The sequence below is a fragment of the Gigantopelta aegis genome, chromosome 1, assembly GCF_016097555.1.
Source record: "Gigantopelta aegis isolate Gae_Host chromosome 1, Gae_host_genome, whole genome shotgun sequence".
NCBI classification, from domain to species: Eukaryota; Metazoa; Mollusca; class Gastropoda; order Neomphalida; family Peltospiridae; genus Gigantopelta; species Gigantopelta aegis.
The window spans coordinates 21919149-21942369 of record NC_054699.1 but is presented as its reverse complement, the minus strand read 5'-3'; the positions used below and the strand labels follow the sequence as shown (position 1 = coordinate 21942369).

At 35.4% G+C, this 23221-nt stretch overlaps 1 protein-coding gene across 12 annotated transcripts in view; it reads right to left on the bottom strand.

Moving 5' to 3' along the window:
- LOC121372108 (disks large homolog 2-like) overlaps positions 1-23221 on the bottom strand; it is a 278624-nt gene that overhangs the window by 83841 nt on the left and 171562 nt on the right. For all 12 annotated transcript variants that reach the window (XM_041498440.1, XM_041498431.1, XM_041498374.1 and 9 more), the window contains 2 exons: positions 19709-19845; positions 17809-17950 (listed from right to left, as the gene is read on the bottom strand). In XM_041498440.1, the coding sequence (XP_041354374.1) occupies positions 17809-17950; positions 19709-19845 (279 nt within the window). The remainder of the gene's footprint in view (positions 1-17808; positions 17951-19708; positions 19846-23221) is intronic.

Here is a 23221-nt window from a genome sequence, read left to right as displayed (position 1 = left end):
AGGGGACTGTTTGTGTTGGCAAAAGCAAGGGAGTATCACCAGCCCAACCGGAATTGGTAGTAGGTGGGGGCAATTTTGGTGCTATTGAAATTTTAATATCCTGTAGGATAAAAGTCAAAAAGGAAAGTATTGTGCAATTTCTTGAAGGAATTTTAGCACACTTTTTTAACGGTTCATCGAAAGAAAAGAAAAAAAAAGAGAAAAAAAAAAGAGAAAATAAAGAGAGAAAAAAGGGGAGCTAATGTTAATTTGAACTTATTTTGTTGACTTTTCAATTAGCAGCAAGGGGTCTTTTATATGCAGCACAGACAGGATTATATGTCAAAATGACATCCAATAGCTGATGATTAATAAATCAATGTGCTCTAGTGGTGTCGTTAAACAAAACAAACTTTAACTTATTTCCACCAATTGTGGAGCACTGACTGAAACAAGAAACAGACAAATGGGCCCACCGACAAAGATCGATCTTACAACCAGCTGAGCAAGAAGTCTCAAGTAATATTTTGCTCAACTGACAGCTCTAATGTGCAATAAATTTCATAAGGAGTAGTTTCATTAAAATAAAAAAATCTGACCTGTTGACTGTATAATTTACCCTATAGGTTAATAAGTCTCTAGTACGGTAATGCTTTGCTCAACTGCTACCTCTTGTGTGCTGTAGTTTTTATAATGAATTGCATAAAAAAATTGATTCTATAATTTACCTTATAGAGCCTAATACAGGTCACATGGTTGGGTTTTGTTTTACATTGGTCTATGGAAGGAAGGAAATGGTTTATTTAACGATGCACTCACCACATTTTATTTATGGTTATATGGCGTCGGACATATGGTTAAGGACCACACAGATACTGAGGGTGGGAAACCCGCTGTCGCCACTTCATGGGCTACTCTTTTCGATTAGCATCAAGGGATCTTTCATATGCACCATCCCACAGACATGATAGTACATACCACGGCCTTTGTTACACCAGCTGTGGAGCACTGGCTGGAACGAGAAATAGCCAAATGGGTCCACTGACGGGGATCGATCCTAGACTGATCGCGCATCAAGTGAACGCTTTACCACTGGGCTACATCCCGCCCCTCCTGTACAATAAGTTTTATAAGTAGTAGTTTCATCAAAATTTAAAAATCTGACCTGTTGACTGTATAATTTACCCTATAGAGCCTCACTGATGACCCACACACTCAACCCTTGATACAGGTCACCTGTTTGGCTTTTGATTTACATTGATGTCTATGGAATCAGGTTAATAAATCAAGACAATCAACTTGGTATAGCTGCAGGCTGAATGAAGCCAAATACAGAAACACAAACCTACCTGAGTCATAGCAGCAGAAGACACCTGTCTTTGAGAACACCTGAACACATTACAATGTCATGCAGGTGCCCAACAATGGTCACAAAAAGGAAAAGGAATGTTTTATAAAAAATGTTTGTTTTTGTTTAACACCACTAGAGCACATTGATTTAATAATCATCGGCTATTGGATGTCAAACATTTGGTCATTTTTCCATTATTAGCAAGGGATCTTTTAAATGCACCATCCCACAGACAGGATAGCACATACCACAGCCTGTGGTGCACTGGCTAGAATGAGAAATAACCCAATAGACCCACCAACGGTTTGTAAAGTTTGTTTTTGTTTAATGACACCACTAGAGCACATTGATTTATCAATTGATATCTCGTCTTAGAGAGGAAACCCGCTATATTTTTTCATTAGCAGCAAGGGATCTTTTATATGAACCATCCCACAGGCAGGATAGCACATACCATGGTCTTTGATATACAAGTCGTGGTGCACTGGCTGGAACGTGAAATAGCCCAATGGGCCCACCGACGGGGACAGATCCCAAACCGACTGCACAACAAGCGAGCACTTTACCACTGGGCTACGTCTCAACCGCCCACCAATGGAGATCGATCATAGACCGACCGCGCATCAAGCGAGCACTTTACCACTGGGCTACGTCTCAACCGCCCACCAATGGAGATCGATCATAGACCGACCGCGCATCAAGCGAGCACTTTACCACTGGGCTACGTCTCAACCGCCCACCAATGGAGATCGATCATAGACCGACCGCGCATCAAGCGAGTGCTTTACCACTGGGCTACGTCTCAACCGCCCACCAATGGAGATCGATCATAGACCGACCGCGCATCAAGCAAGCGCTTTACCACTGGGCTACGTCTCAACCGCCCACCAATGGAGATCGATCATAGACCGACCGCGTATCAAGCGAGTGCTTTACCACTGTGCTACGTTCTGCCGCCTGCTAACAAAAAGGAAAGGAATGTTTAATGACAGACCAGTGGAAAGGGGGCAGGATCTAGCGATTCAGATGGCAGAGTGCTGGCCTGAGACGGCATCACAGGGTCAAATCACCCCAGTGGATTTTTGACCATCCCAACCAGTACACCATGATTGGTATATCAAAGACCGTGGTATGTGCTGTCCTGTCTGTGAGTAAGTGCATATAAAAGATCCCTTGCTGCTAATGGAAAAATGTAGCTGGTTTCCTCTAAAACTATGAGTCAAAAATTACAAAATGTTTCACATCCAATGACTGATGATTAATAAATCAATGTGCTCTAGTAATGTCGTTAAACAAAATTAAAGTTTAACTTTCCCCAGCGGAAAATTATGTTGGCACCATAAAAAAGAAATTTACACAAAACCAGTGAGTTATGTTGTCTATGGATGGAACAAATTTACTTTTAATTAATACATATATAGCTTACTTTTAATATAGTGCACTATACAAAGCAAACAATTTTAACTTTTGAGATGCTACTTAAAGTTATTTTGTTTTGTTTAATGACACCACTAGAGCACACTGATTTATTAATCATCGGCTAGTGGATGTCAAACATATGATTTTTAACAGTCATAGAGAGGAAACCTGCTACATTTTTTCATTAGTAGCTAGGGATCTTTTATAATGCAACACCAATGGGCTCACCGACGGGGATCGATCCTAGACTGACTGCACATCAGGCGTATGCTTTACCACTGGGCTACATCCCACCCCTGCTACTTAAATGACTATCCTGGATTGGCAGCCATTTTTTTGGTCAGATATTTCTGACTAACAATTATTTTGGCTTCTAAAATTAGGTACATATATTAAATACATTTTCTTAGTTAGACATCAAACATTTGGTAATTCTGACATGTAATCTGCAGAGGAAATGAACTATATTCTTACATAGGAAGCAAGGGGTGGTTTATATGCACGTTCCCACAGACAGGAATGAAGGAAAATATTTTATATAAAGACGCACTCAACACATTTTATTTACGGCTATATGGCGTCAGATATATGGAATGAATGAATGAATGAATGTTTAACGACACCCCAGCACGAAAAATACATCGGCTATTGGGTGTCAAACTATGGTAATGCAAATAAATAAAGTGATGATCAACATCAATATAAAAATTCAAGACTTAAACAAAAACAGTGTAAAGAACTGTGCAAAAACACAAATATCACAGAATTTTACGGATACTGAATTCTACTCAAAACTTAAATTTTGTGCTGTATTGGCCATTCTCAAAGAGAATGTTACACCCTTGCACCACGGTGAGGTTACAGCACACGCAGGGGCAGACATATGGTTATGGACCACACAGATATTGGGAGAGGCAACCCGATGTCGCCACTTCATGGGCTACTCTTTTCGATTAGCAGCAAGGAATCTTTTATATGCACCATCCCATAAACAGGATAGCACATGCCACGACCTTTGATATACCAGTCGTGGTGCACTGGCGAGAAATAGCACAACGGGCCAACTGACGGGGATCGATCCCAAACCAACTGTGCATCAAGTGAGCGCTTTACCACTGGGCTACAAATCTTAATGAAGTAAAGAAATACATTTGATCCTGAAAAAAATTACTGCAGACTTTGTTATTTGAAATCAGTTTAGTACATATGGTAAATATTGAACAGCTTGTTAGTGGTACATGTACAATGTATAGCATCTTTTGACATTACGTTTTGTACCATACACCATTTAAAAAGACATATATATATATGCAACTTTAAAGAAGTAGGATATTTTTTTTACGAATCATTGGGTATATATTGTGTGCTATTAAATTTTGGAAAATACACAATGCAAAACAGGGGGCAGGACTTAAATTATCCCTGTGGTAAAGTGCTCGCATCATGAGAAGTCGGTCTGGGATTGATCCTCGTCGGTGGGGGCCACTGGGGTATTTATCAATCCAGCCAGTGAAACACGACTGGTATATCAAAGGACGTAGTATGTATTATCCTGTCTGTGGGATGAATGGTGCATATAAAAGATCCCTTCACTACTAATGGAAAAATGTAGCAGGTTTCTTTTCTAAGATTATATGTAAAAATTACCAAATGTTTGACATCCAATAGCCGATGATTAATAAATCAATGTGCTCTAGTGGTGTTGTTAAACAAAACAAACTTTAACTTTAGCAACATGGGCCTTAATGTACACAAATTAAATCAATTACAGTGGAACGAGACGATTTCAATTTTCTGACAATTTTTGTTTAATGCTGAACAATATTCCTTCTGCTCCTGCATTTGGAACCTACATATTACAAGGTTTGCAATACTTTATGCATATTGCTTATTAGTTTTATGCTAATTTTATCTTGACAACTACAAACTAGCAACATTATGATTTGACTTACCCTGTTGAGCAGTGTCATATACACATATGACATGTCAATCTTGTTGGTATCAGTGTAAAAACAGCAGTGGCATCTTTCATACCCTGTTAAGCAGTGTCAAATCTGACTTGTCAGTCTTGGTATGAGACAAGTAGTATCATTTCTTCAACGTTTTGACGTCAGCATGAAAATGTGGTATCAAGACTTGACTTGGTATCAGGAAGGAAATGTTTTATTTAACGACACACTCAACACATTTTATTTTACGGTTATATGGCGTCGGACATATGGTTAAGGACCACACAGATATTGAGGGAGGAAACCCGCTGTCGCCACTTCATGGGCTACTTTTTCAAGTAGCAGCAAGGGATCTGTTATATGCACAAACCGATACAGGATAGCACATACCATGGCCTTTGATGTACCAGTCGTGATGCACTGGTTGGAGTGAGAAATAGCCCAATGGGCCCACCAACGGGAATTGATCCCAAACTGACCACTCATCAAGCAAGTGCTTTACCACTGGGCTATGTCTCACCCCTGACTTGGTATCAGAGTCATACTTTTATTTGAAGGGATCAGTGTAAAATGTCACTATGAGCAGTATCATACTTGGTATCTGCGTGACAAGTAGTCATACTTTTATCTGACGCCATCAGTGTGAAATGACATTGTGAACAGTATCATACTAGATTTGGTATCAGTGTGAAAAGCAGTGCCATACTTTTATTCTTGGCATTAGCGTGAAATGAGCAGTATATAATACTTGTTGATGTCAGTGTGAAATGAGCAGTATATAATACTTGTTGATGTCAGTGTGAAATGAGCAGTATATAATACTTGTCAGCGTCAAATGAGCAGAATAATACTTGCAAGCGTGACATGAACGGTATACCTGTTGTCAGCGTGAAATGAGCAGTATAATACCTGTTGATGTCGGCGTGAAATGAGCAGTATAATACATGTTGATGTCAGCGTGAAAAGAACAGTATAATACTTTTTATCAGCATGAAATGAGCAGTATAATACTTGGTGTTGGTGTAAAATGAACAGTGTCATGCAGACATGATTTGGCATAAGCCGTATCACACATTTACTTAAATAAATTTCAATTAAAAAGTGTTAAACTTCAATTGCAGGCAGTTTTCAGCATGAAATGAGCAGTTTTATTTAACGACGCACTCAACACATTTTATTTACGGTTATATGGGCTTCTCTTTTCCATTTGCAGCAAGGGATCTTTTATATGCACCATCCCACAGACAGGATAGTACATACCACGGACTTTGTTACACCAGTTGTGGAACACTGGCTGGAACGAGAAATAGCCCAATAGGTCCACCGATGGGGATCGATCCTAGACCGACCGCGCATCAATCAGACACTTTACCACTTGGCTACGTCCTGCCCCCTTGACTTGTTGGGGACATTAAGTTGACATATAAGCAATGTTTTGGGTTATAGAGCATGATATACATGTAGCTGTCATCTCCTGAAACCAAGATCATTTCCCTTTGCTCAGCCTCTGTACAACTTCCAATCCAACCAGTGCAGCTTCAAGCATGGTTAATGAAAGGCTGTGGTGTTTGCTGTCCTGTCTGTTGGTTTACATTTTTCAAGAATGTTTTCAAGAACATATTATATTTGTGTACTGGTGGTATACATGTGCTCTCCAGTCTGTGGTGAAACTGATATAATAGATCTCTAACCTATGTGACAGGATTGTGTTTTGTTTTCTTTCTTTCTAATAAAAGTAATGTCTCTGTTTAAAACCACAAGTTTAAAATCTCGTTTCAACTAAATGTTGAGATCATCTGAGTTTCTCTCTGTCCTTCCCTTTTTACTTACCACATCTCTCTCTCTCTCTCCTCTTTCTCTCTCTCTATCCTCTTTCTCTCTCCTCTTTCTCTCTCTAACTCTCTCTCTCTCTCTAACTCTCTCTGACAGAAAGACAGCTACCATGATAAGCATACATGACAATCTAACTGTATATTGCTACCTGAATAAACAAGATTTATCTTCCCTTCCAAAACACTTGCAGGCTGGAAAACAGTCCTTGTAAAGACCAAGATGTATTTCCCTGACAATCCACCCCAAATTCACAGGCTAGGGAATACTGTCCTGAATAAATAAGAGTTATCCCCCTTGAATTCCCATGCTGGTAAAACTGTCCCAAATGAATGAGTTATTCTTTCTGAGTTATTTCCAGACTGGAAATGCTGTCTCCCCCCCCCCCCCTCAAAAAAAAATCACAAGCTGGGAAAGTCCTCACTCAATAATTTACTTCTTTTTTTTACTCCCACCCCTCCAATTTTTTTTTCACAAGCAGGAATAGTTCTAAAAAAATATCCCCCCCCCCCCCCCCCCAATTTTTTTTCTTCACAAGATGGGAAACACTGTCCTGAATAAACAAGACGACCCTCCTCCACGATATGAAAAATCACAGGTTGGAAAACCCTATCCAGAATAAAAATAAGTTACCCCCCCCAAATGAATTCCCACTGACATGAATAAAGAAACACAACACAGTGACAATGTCTAGCTCAAACTGAACATGCTCATGCAAAATAAAATAAAAAATGTTTTTAATTAAAAACAAATTAAGGGAAGGAGAATGGTTTATCCACAAAACAGGCGACACCAACATGCAAAATGAATTAGAAAAATAAAAACAAAACATATGAATTTTTGTTTTAATACATTAGCCAGCATGTACCCATGTTCATTTGAAACTGACATTGTCACTTTCAACAAAAAGATAATCAATTAGCAAACAAAATACATAATGTGTGAGTATAAGAATATCTTAAACCCGAAACCTACCTCCATTTGCTGGAGCGAGCAATTATTAAACAAATACTGATGACTTACAATTTTCATTACAAACAGGTGCCCTGCTGTTATTTAAAAACAGACAACATTTTGTAATAAAAGAGGAACTATTAACACCCCCAGCACATTTTTATCTATAGCTATTAAGAAAGGAAAGAAATAATTTTTTTTTAACAACACTTATACATGTATCTCGTTCTAGCAAAAATTTCAAGTGTTTTTGTCAATAATTCCATTTTAGTTTAATGTAAAAAGAAAAAGAGACAAGTAAAACTGTTTTGGAAGTAATGAAAATGGTCTATTCTTATGTTCAAATAGTAAATAATATTGGTCAATATATAAATAAACTCAACTATAGTAAAACAGTCTGCTCATGGAGTTATTATTTATCAATTTTTAAACAAAAAATGCTACATACTTACCAAACAGTTCTCCAACTATTAGACAGATTAAAGGGACATTCCTGAGTCTGCTGCAATTTTTAACGATTGTAATTACATATCAAATATATTTTTCTGCATAAAATATTAGTGGCTGTATATTAAACATGTTTCTGATCGTTCTAATATTTGTACTAGGTTAAATTTCATTTCATTTCCTAAAATATATTTTTTTTGTACGTACAAAATTATTTGAAGACAAAATCCAGTTTGGGCTCCCTACAAATATTAAGACGACCAGAAACACATTGAATATACAGACACTGATATTCTAAATATATTTAATATGTAAGTTTAATCGTAGAAATAATTTATTAGTCAGGAACATCTTACAATGCAGCAAACTCAGAAATGTCCCTTTAACAAAAACTAATCAAATATAGACTTTAGTAGGATAAATTAATCAAACTCCATAAGCAGACAACTTTCATCACTATGGGTTAAGTATTGTGGTTTTGTTTATACATGTACATTGACCACCATCTTTAAAAATTGCAAATAAAAAACAATTTGTCTTTTTCTAGAAGGCCAAACTGGAATTAGTGCCAATAAACAATAGAATTTTTTTGTGTGGCTGAAATGAGATGTATGCAGATTAAACTTATGGTTGTTTGATGTCAAACAAAATGGTTCTTGGAAACTTCTATCAAAACAGCAACAAGGGATGTTTTATATGTTTCAGTGAAAGTCCTCAAAACAAGACCCTTAGTAAAAATAGAATTATCTCAAAACCGGACATTTTTAACAGTCTACATCCCACTCTCGTTGATATTAGATTGATAATTGTGACACATGGAATAGATAATGAGAAAAGAAACCTGCTGCCACACGCTACTATTATTTTTTAGTAACAGGGATTCTTTTATAATTGTGCACTTTCTCAGATACAGGACAGCACATACCATTGGCTCTGACTTACCAGTCATGGATTGGTGGTCTTTCTAATTTTAGTCAGTATGATGTAGTCAGCAAGACATACATTGTGCCAAGGTTGAGTTGAAGGGAGGATGACAACGTTAAAAGGTAATGGAAAAATTTCTTAATCCTGTCCCAACCAGTGCTCCACAACTGGTATATCAAAGGCTATGGTATGTGCTTTCCTGTCTATGAGAAAGTGCATATAAGAGATTCCTTGCTACTAATGGAGAAAAAAATGTGGCAGATTTTATCTGAAATACCAAATGTTTAACATCTAATAGCTAATGATCAATAAATCAATGTGCTCTAGTGGTGTAGTTACACAAAACAAAGTTTACATTTCTCAATGGGCAGCTGTCCCCCTGGCACCCTCTCTAGTTACTAAATTACTAAATATATCAATAAATATACCTTTTACATGTTACAGGCTACATTAATAATATCAGCATAACATGACAAACTCATATTTTAAAACATACAGCCATTTTACCTGGGAAATAAAATTCTTATACTCACAGTAATAAACAAAGCTCGGAATAATCAATCATGATAACAAGTTGATAATTATTCAATGTATTTATTTGCTTTGAGAATAATAATTACAGTACAGAAATGGAATGGAAAAAATATTCTGAAAATTATGCACCGAATATATATATTCTACAAAAAATCAGATAAAACATGGCTGTCTCAGAGAGAATATGGGAGATAACTTCTACTTCACAAAATGATGAGGTTTTTCTAATAGCTAAACATGATTTTGTATGCCTGCACAGAATTCGTTTTACTATTGATTATAATTTATGGTTGGTTGTCTGTTTATAAAAGTTAAAATTTGTACAAAAGCAGCAAGTAATGATGGAAAAAAAAACATATTTCAGAAAACATATTTGAGTTTTTCTCTATTTGCAAGAAAAATTATAATTGTTGAATTTTTCAATTATTTAATATGAGGCCAAGAACAATTGGGAGGGCTTGTTTTTTGTTTTTTAAATAATTTATAACAATAATACATACCCAGTAAAAAAAAAATGGAATTAAAAAAAAAATCAACCCAAAACAAATCACATACGGCTATAAATATTACAAATTTCACAACCACCAGTATTCTCTCTGAGAAGTGTATGACACACACACATATCTTCTGATTACACAAATATATCTATGTACATGGGTATATGCTGGCGGCAAGAAAAAACAAAAAACAACAAAACCAACATCAATCACAACATCAATTCACCTGAATAAATAATTAATATCTTTGATTTTTTTATTTATTAAAGTAACATTTCACCAAATTATTATTTTAAAATGTGCATGGGTGAAAAGAAAAAATGCAACAATAAGCAGCCATTGCCAGAGTAACAACATCTAAAGCACAACCAGCCTAAACATGTAATCTTTTTCACTTGGTTTATAGGTAAAAAAAAAAATCTATTTTTCCATCTTAAATTTGCCCATGAAATTCATATACTAACAGAGTTTCTGCCAAGAGTATGAAGGGCAACATAAAATCTTGGAAATCAATGGATATATTTTTAGATTAAAAAAAAAAAAAAAAAAAATTATAGTAAGAGAAGTAGTATTTAAAATTGGTAAAAGTACATGAAATTCAGTGTCCAGTTTCAAAAGATTTCTAACCCATAACCACCTAATAAGGGTACTTATGATCCGTTTTATTTTTATTACTTACGCTCAACTTATTGTCTGGCAGAAAACCTGACTAAGTAATGGTAATTGATGCAAGCCATTTTTACAATGGACTAGTCTGAATAGAGTATGTGTTCACACAGATCTGAACTTGTGATTAACGCTTTACAATGAGCATGGACAGTTTGGGGTCGATCCCCCTCAGTGAGCCCATTGCGCTATTTCTCGCTCCAGCCAGTGCACCATGACTGGTATATTAAAGGCCATGGTATGTGTTATCCTGTCTATGGGATGGTACATATAAAAGATCCCCTGCTGCTAATTGGAAAGAGTAGCCCATGAAGTGGCGACAGCGGATTTCCTCCCTCAATATCTGTGTGGTCTTTACTCCGATGACATTATAACCATAAATAAATGTGTTGAGTGCATCGTTAAATAAAACATTAAATTCGTTCCTTTACAATGAAAAAATAGAAGGCAATGTTAACCCTTTACAATCAATGAACAAGACATGTCATTCGGCACAAAGTTATATTTCTCGACCAGAAAATCCAAGTAAAAAAGATTACAAACATAAAGAGAGGCCACATAATATTACACATTTGCATGCACAGATTTACTGAAATAGTGTGAAACAAAATCATGTGAAATAGATGCAAAATATCCGTGAGACATCAAAAAGAAATGTTTCACCTTTTATGTTAGGAAATAAATCGGAGTCATACTTAATAAACAAAATTACAGAACTAAAAAAACCAAACCATTCCATGCTACAGAAAATTGTTTGGAGATCCAGATAACATGCCATACAGAGTTTGTACACTTAAACACAGTTTCTATATGTGAAATATTTTAGCTTAGTTTCCACCCTCTAATTACATTGAATACAAAATGAAGAACAAGCAACATTCAGATGCAAATAGTTTTAGAAATAGAATGGGAACTCGGATTAAAAATGTAACACAAAATATAAGGTGACCCCCCACCCCCAAATAAAGCCCCCACCTTGCATAATGCTATCAAATGTTACTGAAGTGTCAGCAAGAGGCACTTTGTATCAAACTTTTGTAACAAACTTTCCCTTTTATAGAAAACATAGAGACAAATATCACAAATATCTATAGTTAATATTTCACTGAGCACATTTTCAAATACTGTCAAACTTGAATATCCTAGCATTTGGTTACAAGTGGTATGAGTTTAGGCATGGGTTCAGACATAGTACTGGCATAGTGTCATACACAATCTTAACTGGAGAGAAAATGTATAAAATATACTGATTATATAACAAAAAATATCACTGGAAGTAAATAACAGTTTAAAAATGCACGAGAAATGTACTACATCCTTAATTTGGTCAGTCGTTTCAAAACAGCAATCTTTTAATAAGTCTACTACATATTATATTACGAAAAAAATCATGGGAAGTAAATAACAGTCAAAAACTGCATGAGGAATGTACTAAAACCTTAATTTGGTCAGTCGTTTCAAAACAGCAATCTTTTAATAAGGCTACTACATACTATATTACGAAAAAGATCATGGGAGGTAAATAAGTCTAAAAATTAATGAGAAATGTACTACATCCTTAATTTGGTCAGTCATTTCAAAACTGCAATCTTTTAATAAGAAATAAGTAGACAGCTTAGAAAACATGTTAGTTCAGTTAATTAAAAAAATCTGAACATTCGGCATTCTGTAAACAGATTGAAAGTAGAAACAGAACTTCATATAAATCAAGTAAACTCTAAGACTACTCTAAGACTAGTAGGTACTGAGTTGGAATCACAATACCAGCTCCAACCCAGGCTTAATTTTAAAAGAGCTCTTAATAAGAAAATATAAGGACACTGCACCGACTTTGCTCACTAACCACGAACAACTAAGCACTAACTATTAACCCATGATTGCTCTGTTTACAACCCATCATATCCTAGTTACTATATCACAATATGATGATTAAAGTAAATATGCTTACAAAAGTAAGTATAATACATGCATTGAGAAGTATTGCAGTCGTTAACCATTTGTGGCTTTTGATGTATTATTATGTTGCTTAGAAAATGTGTAGCCTTATAGTACACAAGAAATGTTTGTAAGCTGAGAAGGTAGATATGTATCAACAGTACGACCATCGTACAACTATAAAACAACACCAATAAGCCAAACTTCTCTGTCATCAAAGAACTCTGCCCAACTTACAACTAGCTTTTGATGCATTATGTTTGTTAGAAAATGTGTAGCTTTAAAGCACACAAGAAATGTTTGTAAGCTGAATAGGTAATTATATATCAACAGTACGACCATCATACTACTATAAAACAACACCAATAACCCAAATTTCTCAATCATCAAAGACTAATTTACGACTAGAGATGTAAGTTAATTTTAGTTTTTTTAATACACAGATCTGTTACATTAAAACAGCACAGTCACAATACCAAACATGACAAAACAAATATCGATAAATTTGGAACATTTTCCGTAAAGTCAAAATGGGGACACAGACTTGGAAGCTCATGGAATGATTAATCCAATCTCAAAGATCATCAACAGTCTTATATAAAATATTTGTAAAATTATGGAAATTTAAACAGCCATTTTATGTGGAACAGAAAGGCTTGATGTTTTCAGATTTCTAGTCTGCATGTTACTACCTTGATTCAACAAACATTCTGAGAGTACTGCTAAAGCAATACACGTCTCCTACCAGGTCCAACAATTGTTCCTATCTCTATAGTTCAAGGGCCATAACTCTGTCAAAAATGGGCAAATCCTGTCACACTGTAACTGTACATGATAAAGCTAGCGGACTAATAATGTGACTCAACACCAAAGACTTAACGTGAATCCTAAAGTCATACGCACTTGAGAATACAATACAGACCAATTCAATATAGCAATATGAATGTAAATATACACCACAGACCAGTCTCAGATTTAAGGCTGGTAGGTATTGGGTTCGCATCCCGGTAAAGGCTCCCATCCAGAGTGAGTTTTAACGACTCAGTGAGTAGGTGTAAGGCCACTAACTGACTTCTCTCTCACTAACAACTAACCCACTGTCCCAGACAGATGGCCCAGATAGCTGAGGTGTGCCCAGGACAGCATGCTTGAACCTCAATTGGATATAAGCACGAATATAACTATAAATGAATGAAGATACACCATAGGCAATGAAAGAAAACACTAACTACTGTAATGTAACACTAGACATATTTAAAATGTAATATGTTGAAACAGACTTAAGCAAACACTACACTCAACAAATAGAAACTCTTAAGATGGACTTAAATGAACAGATGACTGATATGTTAATACAAACTTAAACAAACACAATAGATAAGAAGCCTTTAATATCATCTGGTACCTGCCTGCCCCCACCCCCTTTTTTTTCAAACTGGAAAATGATGCACTACTCCATCCTACTTGAAATTAACATAGCAGTTGCTTTGACTCTCTCGGGGAGAACGGAATCTTAAACAATGTGGACTCTGCCTCCAGACCAAAAATCCTTCATAAAAACATGTTATTGAGAGAAGAGACAGACAGACCAGGCCCCGTGCTTATAAACCTTAAAGTCTAGACTTTAATAAAGTCCAGACTTTAACATCATGGCAACGCCATTCAAATAGCATGACGTTAAAGTCTGGACTTTTAAGTTTTATAAGCATGGGCCCAGAATGATCATTCTTTCATAATGTCTTCTTCGTGATACAGAACAGGGTTATTTATTAATACAAACATAAGTTTTAAAAACAAACTTGCAACAAGCCAAGCATTGTATGATTGAGCGATGACGAAGTGAAATCCATGGAAGAAGTGAATGAGCAGAAAACAAAATACTGTGCCTGCAGTGGACAAGCAGAAGCCAGGTGCAAATTTAGTAGGGGGAGGGGATGACACCAAGCCCATCTCACATTTTGTTCAAGCAATTATTATTATTATTATTTTTAATTTTTTTTAAAGATGATACGTCTTGGGTGGGTTTTTTTTCATATTGCCACCAAACTACATCACATTAATATTACACCACCCTCCCCATTATAAAGGAAATATTTTATTTAACGACGCACTCAACACATTTTATTTACAGCTATATGGCGTCGGTCCCCATTATAAAATACCAGATCTAGCCTCTAGGGGACAACCACTACCCCAAAAATTTTTGCTTAAGTAATTATTTTGCTTTTGTATAAGATGATAAGTCTTGGGCTTTTTTTTTCATATTGCCACCAAACTACATTACATTAATATTAGATTCCCCTCCCCATTATAAAAATGCCAGATCCGCCCCTAGAGGCCCAAGCATGGAGTCTTAATATTGATAGTACAAGTACTGTTCAACTCATTTTGCAACACATGACTCTAATAAAATATTAGCAGTACGATGTGAATCTAGTGGAGGACAATATTTCAAAATCTTAGGTTAGAACAATGGTTCACTTGAAAGGTTGTGCCCTAACATGGTATGATGTATACAATATGTAGTCAAAGTATGTCCAATATATCTACAATATGGATATAGTACGATATGTAGTTAGAGTATGTCTATTTGATATATATGATATGAGTGTAGTCAAACAGAACAAGGGTTTACTGGAAATACTGTTCCCTGATGTAGTACAATGTATATGATATGTAGTAAAAGAAAGTCTATTTGATCTACATAATATGGGCATAATACAATGTATAAGATATGTCGTCAAAGCATGTCTATGATATATAGTATAAGAATGTCTATTTGATCTACATAATACAAAGTACCGGTATAAGATATGTCGTCAAAGCATCTCTATGATATGTAGTATAAGAATGTCTATTTGATCTACATAATACAAAGTACCGGTATATGATATGCAGTCAAAGCATGTCCATTTGATAAATATGATATGTGTGTAGTCTGATATGAACGATATGTAATCGGAGCATGTCTATTTGATATACATGATATGTGTGTAGTCTGATATGAGCGATATGTTCTTGTCATGACAGAGCACCACTAGGAGCACCAGCATGAGTTATATTTAGTATTCTAAAGGAATTAATTACAGGTAAACGAGAACGGAATCTAACACAACCAAAAGTAATTGGGATTGTTAGCAACAGGTGTGATAAATGCAATCAACCACATTCAACGTGCTCATGACATGGTAAAAAATAATGTGCTTCAGCCATCGGACTTAAGGCTGGAAGGTACAGGGTTTGCAGCCCGGTACTGGCTCCCACCCAGAGCAAGTTTTAATGACTCAATGGGTAGGTGTAAGGCCACTGCACCCTCTTCTCTCTCACTAACCACTAACAATCAACAACTAAGCCTGTCCTGGACAGACAGCCCAGATAGCTGAGGTGTGTGCCTAGGACAGCGTGCTTGAACCTTAATTGGATATAAGCATGAAAATAAGTTGAAATGAATAAATCCTAAACAAAATTTCATTTGATTTACTGTCCAATGAATTAATTGTGATATTCAATCGCAAATGTGTATAGTATGTATAACTAGATATTAATTCACAGCAATAATTTCAACCCATAATCTTGGATAATTATCTCCCCTTATAGAAGAATGTATACTTGATTGGAAAATGAAAACAGTACAAAACTTTGCAAAAATAAATGTATGTAATATATTTAATATTTAACTAGATATGAATTCATAGCTGTTGTATTCCATCTCAAAATCTCAATAATTATTCCCCTTATTGTAGAATGTTTGTATGTTTACTGTATGGGCAATTAAAAACAGTATAAAACTACTGTTTCTTTATGTCTATCTACATAATTACTATCGACATATAATATATATATACACATAATATATATGTATACACTTTCTGATATACCTACCTATCTAGACTAGACTAACAATATACTAGACTAACATATATAGTATTTCACTACTAACTGTTGCGGCCCTAACAATTCAGTCATTAGAAACACAACCTATCATTTGTTAATTCAGCCATTACACATACAACCTAAATATATACGGTGTATATTTTTTGTTGTTGATAAAACAACAGAAATTCCATATCTCTCAATCCCCTCATCTTTTAGTACATCTGCCAGGAAACTTGGAGGATGTGTTTTAGACAAATTATGCTTTAATGTTCAGTGGTTGTAAAAAATGCTTCAAATTACCTGATACATTCACAACAATAATGCTATAGTCTAGCCAGTATTAACAGGCTAGCTGCTGATAAAATTCCTAAAACACCAAGCTCACCATTAACCACACCACAATTTAAAAAAGAAAAAAGAAGAAACTCTATCCAAGGTTTAAGTTCTACAAAAAATGATGTTAATATTTAGCAATTTTTGTTGTTGAAAAAACATAGCTCTGTTTATCATAATCACACTGAATTCAATGAAGTAATGATGCATTAAATAAGCTCTTTGGTCAATTAGTAATATAAATACTATGGTACTTTAAACCATGTGTAGATATTTGATAAACGACACCTTGAACAAGGTTCATGCACTTTTTATGCACTTTTCACTGTAAAATTAGTTTTCAGGGGCTTTTGCATTCACCTCATTTAGTTGGTAACACTTTGTTGCATATATTTTTGTCAGTATTCGTAACAGGGTATCCAACAATTTTTGTTATTTGTGATAAAATGACGGTGACTCCTAAAACCGTCAATAATACCAACTGACAAATTTTGTAATTATGAGAAAATAAACTTGAGGAAGATAAATTTGAACATTTATCCACAAAATATGCAATTCAAGCACATTGCAAAAATATTTTCTCAAATTCAAGCACTTTTCATGGGTTTTAACACATTCAAGGTCTTTTCATTATGTCCTCTCAAATTCAATCACTTTTTAAATCTGTATGAACCCTGTTAAACCTTATTTACGAGCTTTACAGGGAATGGATATTAATTTCAAAATAAAAATTAACCATGACCATTAAAAAGCTGAAAACTCTATACAAAGGTCACTTCTCAGCATTTCATATCAAATGCAGTATTTGTGAAAATTATTTTATTGAAAACAAAAAATCTGAAATCAAGATTTTAAAAAAATCTTCAAAACTGCATCCCTAGTACGAAGTATTAATAAATATTGGAGTGATACTATCAAATAACTAACATATTGTTTCTATTGACAAGACATAAAAAAAAAAAAAATCCTTCACCATCTTGACGTGGGAAGAAGAAAAAAAAAAAAAAAATCAACAACCGACACAAAACATGTTGAGGATTTGACAACACACACGGGGAGTTTTTCTCCACCAGGGGGTGCATGCATCGCTGACGGAGGTAGAATTAGGTCGAACCTGTAAGGGACTGCTGGTCTTGCGTCGGGGAGCCGCGTCGGTGCGTCAGCTTGCCGATAGTGAGACGTACAACGTCCTGCGTTGACTTGAGTGCCGCAACAGCTTGCTCGTGAGTGACATGCTCAAGACTGATATCGTTCACCTAAAAACAGAACAGATTATATCTTAATTTATTACCTGAAACAGACGTCTCATTCATTACTTAAAAATGTTTTGACATAAGGTATAATAAGAAAGGGTGTTAATTAAAAATGTTATTACCGTAATTAATATAAAAGGTAAAAGGCTCCCACCCAGAGCGAGTTTTAACGATTCAGTGGGTAGATGTAAGGTCACTACACCCTCTTCTCTCTCACTATCCACTAACAATTAAAAAGACAGCCCAGATAGCTGAGGTGTGCCCAGGACAGTGTGCTTGAACCTTAATTGGATATTAGCACGAAAATAAGTTAAAATGAAAAATGAATGAACCTACAGCATTAAGTAGGTCGCAGTGCTATAAAGAATTAATCTGGAAACCTACAGCAATAAGTAGGTCACCATGCTATAAAGAATTAATGTAGAAACCTACAGCAAAAAGTTGGGCACCATGCTCTAGAAATCTACAGCAATAAGTTGATCACTGTGCTATAAAGAGTTAACATAAAAACCTACAGCAATAAGTAGGTCACCATGCTATAAAGAGTTAATCTAGAACCATACAGCAAGAAGTAGGTCACCATGCTATAAAGAGTTAATCTAGAAAATTACAGCAATAAGTTGGGCACCGTGCTATAAAGAGTTAATGTAGAACCATACAGCAATAAGTCGGGCACTGTGCTATAGAGTTAATCTAGAAACCTATAGCAATAAGTCGATCACTGTGCTATAAAGAGTTAATCTAGAAACCTATAGCAATAAGTCTATCACTGTGCTATAAAGAGTTAATCTAGAACCATACAGCAATAAGTCGGGCACCATGCTATAAACAGTTAATCTATAAATCTACAGCAATAAGTCGATCACTGTGCTATAAAGAGTTAATGTAGAAACCTACAGCAATAAGTTGATCAGTGTGCTATAAACAGTTAATCTAGAAACCTACAGCAATAAGTCGACCACTGTGCTATAAACAGTTAATCTAGAACCATACAGCAAGAAGTAGGTCACCATGCTATAAAGAGTTAATCTAAAAAATTACAGCAATAAGTTGGGCACCGTATTATAAAGAGTTAATCTAGAAACCTACAGCAAGAAGTAGGTCACCGTGCTATAAAGAGTTAATCTAGAAACCTACAGCAATAAGTCGATCACCATGCTATATCGAGTTAATGTAGAAATCTACAGCAATAAGTCGATCACTGTGCTATAAATAGTTAATGTAGAAACCTACAGCAATAAGTTGATCAGTGTGCTATAAACAGTTAATCTAGAAACCTACAGCAATAAGTCGATCACTGTGCTATAAACAGTTAATCTAGAAACCTACAGCTCTAAGTTGATCACCGTGCTATAAACAGTTAATCTAGAACCATACAGCAATAAGTCTGGCACCGTGCTATAAAGAGTTAATGTAGAAAGCTACAGCAATAAGTCGATCACTGTACTATAAAGAGTTAATCTGGAAATCTACAACTATAAGTTGATCACTGTGCTATAAAGAGTTAATCTGGAAATCTACAGCTATAAGTTGGGCACCGTGCTATAAAGAGTTAATCTAGAAACCTACAGCTATAAGTTGATCACCGTGCTATAAACAGTTAATCTAGAACCATACAGCAATAAGTCGGGCACCGTGCTATAAAGAGTTAATGTAGAAACCTACAGCAATAAGTCGATCACTGTGCTATAAAGAGTTAATCTGGAAATCTACAGCAATAAGTTGGGCACCGTGCTATAAAGAGTTAATGTAGAAACCTACAACAATAAGTCGATCACCAGTCTCCAGCCGGCCATCTTGCTCAGCAGCTCCCCCTGGAATAATCTTTGTCACAAAGATACCATCATCTCCGGTTCTGTGTTCATTATCCGTCCCTCCAGCGATGCTGAACCCCAGACCTACATACACCATAAACAGAATTAACATCTAGATATAGAAGAACAATGAATAAATTAACAATTTAACCTGCAAGTAAATAGACAATATATTAGACTCTAGTCATAAATTAACACATATTCTGAGAGTACTGCTAAAGCAATACATGTTCCCTACCGGGCCCAAATTGTTTTCGTATCTCGTAAGTTCAATGGCTATAACTGGTTAAAAGTCAAACTTGATCTGTAACAGTACATGATAAAGCTATACACAAAACATCCAGAAAACTATATGTGGGACAGACGGACAGACAGACAGACAGACAGACGGACAGACTGACTGAAGGATGAAGATGAAACCTATAGACCCCTCTGGTTGGATCGGTAGGGGAATAAATTAACCTTTATAGACCTACATAAACAATAAATAGATGTTCACAACCTATATAAACAATAAATGAATGAAACTTCAGATCTACATAAACTATAATTAAATTCTCTAAACTGACTTCTCTCTCACAATCTACCAACAGGGTGTTTGAAGCTTAACTGGATGCGAACCCAGTACCAACGAGCTTTAAAGATTAACTTTATAATAAAGTAAAGTTAAAACCAGACAAAAAATGGTTTGCCAAGTTGTTGTCAAATATCAGGTGATAACATTATATATTTTCATTTTCAATAAAACTGCTTGTTGGCTAAAATGAAAGAGGACAAAGAGTTAACTCTCTTGAATAGTGATGTAGTTCGTTATGTATTATTTTCTATTGAATAATTTGTTTGATTTGTGTACAGTGCACGTACTGAAAACATTACAATGATGTCATATATACCGGTAAGCTGTTCTTGTTTTCTGGTAAAGTTTGCTCATAATTATATTATAACATTAAAGGCGCAGACCCTAGTTTCGGCCGTGAAAATGGACACTAAGTTTAGTTAATTTACAATCCTGCAACACACATTTGAATAAGTGTTTAACAGAGAGAAGCTAAAGTCTGTGATGTTTAAACGAGGAAAACCATCTTTAATGCGTGGTTGGTCTGGGATTGATCCCCATCTGTGGGCCCATTTGGCAATTTCTCGTTCCAGCCAGTGCACCATGACTGGTATATCAAAGGCTGTGGTATGTACTACCCTGTCTGTGGGATGGTGCATATAAAAGATCTCTTGCTGCTGATCGAAAAGAGTAGCCCGTGAAGTGGCAACAGCGGGTTTTCTCTCTCAATATCTGTGTGGTCCTTATCCATATGTCTTACGCCATATAACCATAAATAAAATGTGTTGAGTGCGTCATTAAATAAAATATTTCTTTCTTTCTAAAAATAACTAAACCATGTCTTGATAATCATTACTTCTCAGGAAAACGTTCGTTTTTAGAATTATGGAAAATGCATTTTTGGGTATTGCAAAACCCTGGATGACCCAAACCGCTTCATGTATATGAAAATTAATATATTAAATAATAAAATGTAAGTACAGTTGAATCCCGTTGGCTCGAACTCAGAATTCTCGAGAAAATGTTCGACCCATCGGGGTGTTCGACCTAACCATTCAGTTAACAACGTTTAAGTGTAACTTGGAACTTCGTTTTTGGTTCGAGCATTGCAGTGTGTTCAATCGATCCTTCGGAATTTGACACAATGAGATCCTACAAACTAGGGTGCGTCACTTTAACCTTTAAGTTAACATTATCTTTAAAAATAGAAGGCTGTAGTAAACGGGTGGGAATTGGTGAACTGTAAAAAAAGAGGAAATCTAGAGGGTTTCCGGAAATTCTTGAAATCCTAGGTTAAAATCTGTGCCGTCCGACACATTTTGGAGAAAAGGATGATTAAAATGCGAGGAAACGCAATGTTCCATGAGAGGAAAATGGATGACCAAGGAGAATTCCCACCCCTGAGTAAAGTAGGTGGTTATATTTACTGAATGCAACTAAGCATATAGGCGATGATCGTGCCAGCAACAAATGCCAAAAATTGTGCTAATGAACACACATTTAACATCTACGGGATTTGATTTAGTGGTAAGCAACCATTTAGTGTTTTCCCTGGTGTGTTTTAGTACGGCGCGGCACCATGCTTAAAAAATCAATCACCATTTTGCCCTAATCATCACACCATCAACGCCATTCTACACTGAGATTAAACAAGCCATTTTTGGAAATTAATTCTAAAATTTTAATAATCTACTAATGTTAATACTTTATATGGAACAACAACCCATGAGTGCAAGTTTAGTTTTATTTCAATTAATTAATTAATGTTTTATTTTTGCATAAACGAAGTGTCCTGAAAATGGTGAAAATGACCCCAAAAAGTTTGGTCTGCCATGTCTTGACATATTTCTAGGAAAAACACTATCACAGTACATACTTAAAGGCACAGACCTTAGTTTTTAAACATTACGACATATTATTCACTATTAAAGCCGTTTTTGATCATTTAAATTAGAAGTACATGTGTACTTATATTTTATTATTTAGAATATTTATTTTCGTACATCTGAAGTGGTTCTGGTCATCCCGGTTTTTGTAATATCCCAAAATGTATTTTTTATAATTCTAAAAATGCATGTTTGTTTGAGAAGTAATGATTATGGAAACAATTTCTAGTTATTTTTAAAACAGTATTTCCCCATGTTTAAACATAACAGACTTTAGCTTCTCTCTTTTACAACAAGAGTAGCCTATGTGGCGACAGCAGGTTTCCTCTAAAAAAACAATGTCAGAATAACCATATGTTTGACGTCCAATAGCCGATTATAAGATAAAAAATCAATGTGCTCTAGTGGCGTTGTTAAATAAAACAAACTTTACTCTCTTTTACAACTGTATCCAAATGTGTTACAGGTTTCTAGATGAACTAAACTTAGTGTCCATTTTCATTTGCTGAAACTAGGGTCTGCACCTTTAAAATTGTCCACACTGTAACATTGCATGTAAAGATACCTACACCCACATAAGCTGGCCTCCAGTGGGATCTGAATCCGAGTCATTAAGGTGATAATTAAATGTCAACTGGCTAGACCACATAAATCTGCTGGCTTTCAAAATAAATTATTCACATGAAATGTAGGGTTTCGATGGAAATATAAATTTCACAAAGCTGCGTGAGCTAATAGTAAATTAAGTATGCAGAACTCAGATCAATATACCTCCAAGTGACGCCAAAACGTCGTCAGCTACCGACGTCAACCAAAATGTCAAACACTTAAAAATTATACATTCATGCTTTTTAAAAATTCTTTTTTTTTTTGGCATAATTTTTTTAACAAAAATGGTTTCCCAGTTTGAGAGAAAAAAAACCAACTTAAAGGATAATAATGATGTTAAAGCTGGTTTTGAATTTCTTTTTAAATATCAAGTGAATAAAACAGTACTAAGAAAAGACAAGAAATATTT